General features: G+C 51.8%; 1 protein-coding gene across 1 annotated transcript in view; it reads left to right on the forward strand.

Annotated features, from left to right (window-relative positions):
- Window positions 1-5,396, forward strand: part of LOC120706206 (rust resistance kinase Lr10-like) — a 28,114-nt gene extending 22,718 nt beyond the window's left edge. Inside the window, exon 5 of the mRNA XM_039990791.1 lies at window positions 4,654-5,396. Within this exon, the coding sequence (XP_039846725.1) occupies window positions 4,654-5,300 (647 nt within the window). The 3' untranslated portion in view covers window positions 5,301-5,396. The remainder of the gene's footprint in view (window positions 1-4,653) is intronic.
- The last annotated feature ends 1,649 nt before the right edge of the window (window positions 5,397-7,045 follow it).

The following is a 7,045-nucleotide window of genomic DNA, read 5'->3' on the forward strand; positions in this document are numbered from 1 at the left end:
CCTCTCTCTTGGGAGGTGGAGGCCCCGCCTTTGGATGGGAAGGAGCAATCCTCTTCTTCTAGGCAACCTGGACTGTGGCAGCATAGAGCGTATCAAGGGGATTCCTCAGCTCATTGGGCTTTGGAACCCAAACCTGCTTCAGTGGAGGTGCTTTTTGTGGTTCTTTCAGCACACCATCCACGGGGTCAACAAGCGAAGGCTGCGTGCTCGTACTAGCAGTGTTTAGAGCACTAGGAACTCCAGCAGCCTTGCCGATCTTACCATACAGCTTGTCAAAGTCTGACTTTGTGTAGGTGTAACCGACCCCAAACCCATCACCACGCTTAAACTGTTTCATCATCATGCCCAACTGCGGCTCACTACTAGAAACTCAACTAAGAATCGCTCTAAGATATGTGTTCTCATTCTCTAAGTTGGCTTTCTCTACCGCAAGATTATCCAAATCAGAAATCAGACCAGGGCAAACATGACAATCAATAGGTGGGCTAGACTCCCCGACCTTAGTCTTTCCCAAATACTTAATCAAAGCATTTTTTTTCTTCTAGCTCCGACCTAAGCGTGGGACAAATCTTACAAGCACCAAGTAGAACAGGCCTAGATCTAAACTCCTCTAGCTCACACACAACAGTTGCAAATTTAGACTGCAAAGAAGCTAGGTCAGACTTAAAGATGGAGCACTCATCACATTTAAGCACATCACTAACAATAGGAGTGTCCTTGACCAATTCAAGCTCATGCTTGGCCTTGGCTAGCTCATGAGACATGTCAGCAAGTGAAGTCTTAGCAACATCCAAGTTCACTACGTTCTCATCATGCTTGGCACGGAGAGCAACAAGATCATTCATATGAGATATGCAACCAGCGCACTCATCCTCACCAGATTTCTCTCTAGCACAAGCTAGCTCAGCCCTAAGCTTCTTACGCTCTCTAGCTGCTTCCTTAAGCAGCCTTTTCTGATTGTCAAGAGCGGCGTACAACTCCATAACCTCAGTATCAAGCAGGTCGATAGTGGAGTTTACCTCTGAATCACTATCGGATCCAGGAGAAGAGTCCTCGTGCGTCGGTGTAGCATGTCCTCCTGAAGACGCACGAGCACCATTTGCCTCACCCGCCATGGTGCAGAAACTCTTGCGCCGACCGGCCGCCAAGCAAAGGCTGATGAAGCCGGTGGCTTCCTTGTCCCACTTCTTCTTCTTTTTGTCATCGTCATCGGATGTTGGTGAAGAAGAGCGGTCGGTGTCAGAGCTCTTGTCGAGGTCACTGAGCTGCGCCAAGAAAGCCTTCTCCCGCTTCTTGGCCATGTACTGGAAGCGCTTCTTGAGCGACTCCTTGTCGAAGCGCCCTCCCTTGTCCCGGTCACGACTGCGGTGCTTGTGGCACCGACGCTCCTTGTTGGAGCCTCCCTCGTCGCGGTCGCAGTGGCGGTAGTAGTCGAAGTTGTTGTTCTGGCCACCACCGGACTTCTTGGGGCAGTCGGCGACGAAGTGGTTCGGATCGCCGCAGTGGTAGCACCCGGGGTTCTTCCTCTTCTGCCTGTTGTGGTAGACACGCTGGAACTTGTTGATAAGGAGGCACAAGTCGTTGTCGCCCAGCGTCTCCAACTGCTCATCTGTAACAGAAGGCAAAGAGGCAAGAGAAAAGCCAAGAGCAGAGTTAGCGTTAGAGCTCGATCCACCTGGGCCAGTCACAAGAGCGATGCTCTTGGAAGGAGGGGCACCATTGAGCTTGGCTCGTGTCTGGTTATCCACCTCAGTGGCCTTGAGCTTGCTGAAGAGCTCATTCACGGTCAGAGTCTCATAGCCTGCAGACTCGATGATCGTGTTCACCTTGAGATCCCACACAGAGCGGTCAAGTGCGTAGAGCAACTTGAGAGCCTTCTCATGCTCTGTGTAGTCAAGGGCATCAGCAGATCTGTTCGCACTGACTTTATTCACAATCGATTGAAACCGACTGAACATGTCGCCAATGCTCTCACTCGGCCCCTGTGTGAAGTTCTCATATTCACGCCGGTGAGTCTCGAAAAGCCTAAGCCTTAACCTGAGGTGTGCCTTCATGGTAGTTCTCAAGGCACGTCCAAACCTTATGGGCTTCCTGAAAACCCTGAACGCGCGAGAACTCCGCACGAGAAACGCCAGCGAACAAGGCATTGATAGCCTTGGCATTAGCCTTGTGCTCGGTCACTTGAAGAGGAGTGGTCCGAACGACAAGCACCTCGTAAGCCTGATTCTTGGTTATATCCCAAACCTCGGCTCACATGCTTTGCAATAAGGCTCGCATGTGAACCTTCCAATAAGCATAGTCCTCGCTGGAAAACACAGGGATCTTACCAAGACTTGCCATGGTCGCCAAGTGGCTTTCGAACCGGTTAGGGTAATGAAAACCTTAACCAAGCTCTGATACTAATTGAGGGACCGAAAAGGGCGACCAGAGGGGGGTGAATGGGAGCTGATTCAAAATTCTCGCAATCGGAAGCTCGGCTTAAGATTCAAAGTATGCACCCAACCCTACCGTCCTAGGAGAAGTGTGGAGTAGCTATGAAGGAGCTACACTAGCACACAACAGCCCTAGAGACAAGCGAGAACAATCACGGAAGTAAGCACGGAAAACAACACGGTATAACTCACCGGTTAATCCGACGTGTATAGGTATGAACACGTCGGTTCAACCGGTGAGAAAGAGCCGGCAGCAGAGAAATGCGAGCACCGGTTGATCCGACGAATGGGTTTGAACAGCGTCGGTTCAACCGGTGTTATCACACCGGATGATCCGGCAAAATCAAAACCAACGTCGGTGCAGTTGTCCAGAGGGATCACAAAACTGAGATTCCAAACACCGGTTAAACCGACGTAACAAAAATTTGAACACCGGTGCAATTGTCTAGAGAAACTGCAAAACGAATCACCGCGAACACCGGTTAAACCGATGTTAAGAAAATTCTATACGCCGGTTGAAGGGCAAAACAGCAAACCCAGTGGTTACACCGGTTGATCCGATGCACGTAGAGACTAATGCACCGGTGCAACCAAACGAAAAGGCCAAAAACCCTAATGAGCGAACAATCAACTCACTGGTTGATCCGACGCAACATATCACAAGCGTCGGTTTAACCGGTGATAAGAAAAATCCTGCTCGTGCCCAGAAACGATTTTTCAGCCCGCGACCTTTGGAAAACTTGATGATTGGAGGATCAAATTAAGTCCAAATGGGATTAAATTTTGGGTAGATGAAGATGATGACTTCAAGAACACATCCCCAAAAGATTTCAATGAAGGTCCTCACGGATCAAGAGGAATCGAAGGAAATCGGAGCAAGAGCAGGGTTTTCTCTAGAATGTGAAAATCTTGGATTCGAGAGGACTCGTGATTCCGGGGGTTTTAGCACAAGGCTAGATGGATTAGAATCACAACACGGAGTCACAAAATCACCAAGAACAACCCACGATCATGAGCACCAAGAACAACCACATGAAAATCAAAACTTGGCTCATGGAAGGCAAGAGGCGTACGAAATTGAATCGAATTCAAACCCCCGAAGGGAACAATGAGGGAAGGGCCTTCTTTCCCATTCAATCTCAGTACAAAGTCTCAAAAATCCATGGTTCAAATCCTACCCTAGAGAAGAGAGGGAGGAAGAACAGCGGTGGGGGGGATAAAAGGAGACGCACAGGAGGAGAAGGGGGCGGCGCCAGGGAAGGGAAAAACCAGGGGGGGAGAGAAAGGGGGTGAGGGGTATTTATGGTGCCCACACAGGGTTCCAAAATACCCCTAGACTTAAACTAGAGACTAAAACGCCCGTAGGGGCTAAACCGGAAATAACTACATGATCTCATCCGACGGTCGAGGTTCTTTCTTCGAATCGAAGTCTTCTCCGCAATGCCGCCACGTAGATGAAGATCCGGTCCGCGGTTTTGGAGGGTCCGCGAAACCCAGGTAGGTGGGCGGTTTTGAGAAAACCGCCAAAACTACACGCGCGGGAAGATTCCCGCCTCCACGCCGTGGCCCTGGACGTCGTTCCCGCCTCGGCCTTCTGACGGCCCTAGACGCCGCCCGACGCCCGTCACCTCCTCGCCCGCAGTGAGGCCCTAGACGCCGTCGACGCCCATTCCTCCTCCAGTCCCGAGACCGACGCCCGTGCCTCCACGACTTGGCGTCTTCAACCGCCGTTCACCAGCTTGGTTTTGTGGCGCAAACCAAGAAACCCGCCTTCTGTCGTCGCTTGCGCCCTCGATTCGGGAGTAGACGCCACAGCTGCCGCCCGGCCCGAGCTCCGGTCCCGACTGCCCTTCACCGCCGTCCACCGCACGGTCCATCGGCCACAGCATCTCCATGGCAGCTCTCCGTCGACACTCGACGCCCGTGTATCTGCAATCAAAGACCAAACATACGATCACACCGCACGGTTGACAATCACTCATCACAACCAGGAGTGAGTACTCCACATTCCTCATTGGCCAATTCGTGCTGCAACGGAGACGAATTTATCAGTGAGGTTTCCACCATCGGAAATATCCACCATGTCAATGTAGTGCGCCTCGTGGGGTTTTGCTCGGAGGAAATGAGGAGGGCGCTCGTCTACGAGTACATGCCCCATGAATCTCTTGATAAGTACATCTTCTCGTCTGAGAGAAGTTTTTCCTGGGACAAAATGAAATAGCTCTAGGCATCGCCAGAGGAATCAGTTACCTGCATGGAGGATGTGATATGCAGATACTGCACTTCGACATCAAGCCACACAACATCCTTTTGGACAGTAACTTCACTCCTAAAATTGCTGACTTTGGGCTGGCCAAACTGTACCCAAGGGACAACAGCTTTGTGCCGGTGAGCGCTGCTCGGGGAACGATTGGGTACATAGCTCCTGAGATGATATCTCGTAACTTTGGTGTTGTTTCGTGCAAGTCAGATGTTTACAGCTTCGGCATGCTCTTGCTGGAGATGGCTGGGGGCCGGAGAAACTTCGAACAACATGCAGCAAGGAGAAGCCAGACATACTACCCAGCTTGGGTGTATAGTCATATATCTCGGAAAGAGTTAGGCGGGATTTGCGAAGCTTCTGACATCCATGAGGTGGAGAGGAAGCTGTGCATTGTGGGTCTATGGTGCATCCAGATGAAACCTCATGATCGGCCGACAATGGCTGAGGTCATAGAGATGCTTGAAGCTGGCGTTGATGCCCTGCAGACACCACCCGAGCCATTCTTCTGTGGGTTTGAGCAGGATTCTGCAGCCGACAGCTTCCAATTCTCCACCTCGGAGTTGAGTGCGATCTCAGAGTTGAGTGTTACTGATTCCACGAGGTGAATTGCCAATTTGCTATACAAGTAGCTAGAATCTGAAATCTGTAGTGACTGTTGTAGTCGAATGCTGCTTGCCTTTTCAAACTTTTTTTGGCGGCTTTTATATAGGATGTCTCCAGATAGATGTTCTCATACTCATCACTTATTCTGTTAATTAAGATGCATACCATTTCCCCCCTTCTTTAACACTTCCTTCCTAAAAATTTATAGCTAATCCAGGTTCCTCATAGACATTCATTTTTTCCCTGTGTCATTGATAATGCTACCCGCTACTATCTGAACTCGAAAAAGGCCGGTTCAGAAGGAAAGCGAAAGGTAGTCATATTCCAAGGAAGAAAAATAAATGTCATGTTCAAAGCTGATCTGCTAATTAATGGATGATGGACCGTTTACTTTGACGTGATGATGTGGAGTCAGTCAACGGTTGCGATTGCCACTGTCCCTTTCTCTTTGCCGAAAATCTGCTAGGCTCTTCGCACTGGGGAGGAAAGCGAAAGGTAGTCATATTCCAAGGAAGAAAAATAAATGTCATGTTCAAAGCTGATCTGCTAATTAATGGATGATGGACCGTTTACTTTGACGTGATGATGTGGAGTCAGTCAACGGTTGCGATTGCCACTGTCCCTTTCTCTTTGCCGAAAATCTGCTAAGGCTCTCACTGGGGATCTGTATCCCGTCCTTGAGGGCCCGTTTAGTTCCCAAAAAATTTCATATGCTACAGTATTTTAGAATATTTGACCATTAATTAGGAGTATTAAATATGAATAACTGACAAAACACATTCGACAACCCCCGGACAAAATTGCGAGACGAATCTAATGAACCTAATTATGTAATGATTAGACAATGTCATGCTACAGTAATCAATCTCTAATGATGAATTAATTAGGCTTAATAGATTTGCCTCGCGATTTCCCGCCCATCCGTGTAATTAGATTTATAATTAGATCAAATTTAGTCTTCCTAATATTCGATTGAAATTGCTACAGTAATTTTTCCCAAAAAATTTTGAAACTAAACGCGCCCTGAGTATGGGATAGAGAAAATTTTTGCTGTAGCGGGGCTCTCTATCCCATCCACAAGTGTTGCGGACGAGAGTCACGTCCGCCATGCCCAGCGCATTACAGAAGCTGCGCTACCGGCCAGTGTGGCGCGAGCCCTGCGCAACGCGCGCGCGCAGGCGCCTCGCTCGCCCGCGAGATCCAGGATCTCTCGTTAGGGACCACGCCCCCGCTCGCCCACCGCTCATCTAGCGCGCCGGTGAGGGGGCCGAGCCTGTCCGCCGCCGTCAGCCCCTTGCACCCGGTCCGGTGCGGGCAGGCTCGGCCGCGCCGCGCCGCCACCGCCGCAGCCGGGAGGGTGGACAAGGAGGGCAAAGACGGCGGAGGGGGCAGTGGCCGGCCTCCATGGCCCCGGGCAGAGGGGTAGGGAGGCCCGGACGCGCGCGCTGCTGCAAGCTGCGGGGGATGGGGCAGGCAGAGCAGAGCAGGGCGGCGGCGCCCGAGCAGTGCCGCGGCAAGCTCGAGCAGCAGAGCAGCTCGCGTGGGAGAGTGCGGGCGCCCCCCGCCGCTGCCCGGCCGCACCGCTGCAGCTCGGCCGCGAGGGAGCCCGGCGCGCTCGGCCCCTGCTCGCGGCGAGCTCCGCCTCCCCGCGCCGTCGGGGGCCGCGGCGAGCTCCGCCCGCCCTGCACCAGGGAGCCGCCGCCGGTCCCCGGACGCCTGCCGCGGAGGTGGGAGGAGGGCTCGCCAA

This window comes from Panicum virgatum, chromosome 5K, assembly GCF_016808335.1.
Source record: "Panicum virgatum strain AP13 chromosome 5K, P.virgatum_v5, whole genome shotgun sequence".
NCBI classification, from domain to species: domain Eukaryota; kingdom Viridiplantae; phylum Streptophyta; class Magnoliopsida; order Poales; family Poaceae; genus Panicum; species Panicum virgatum.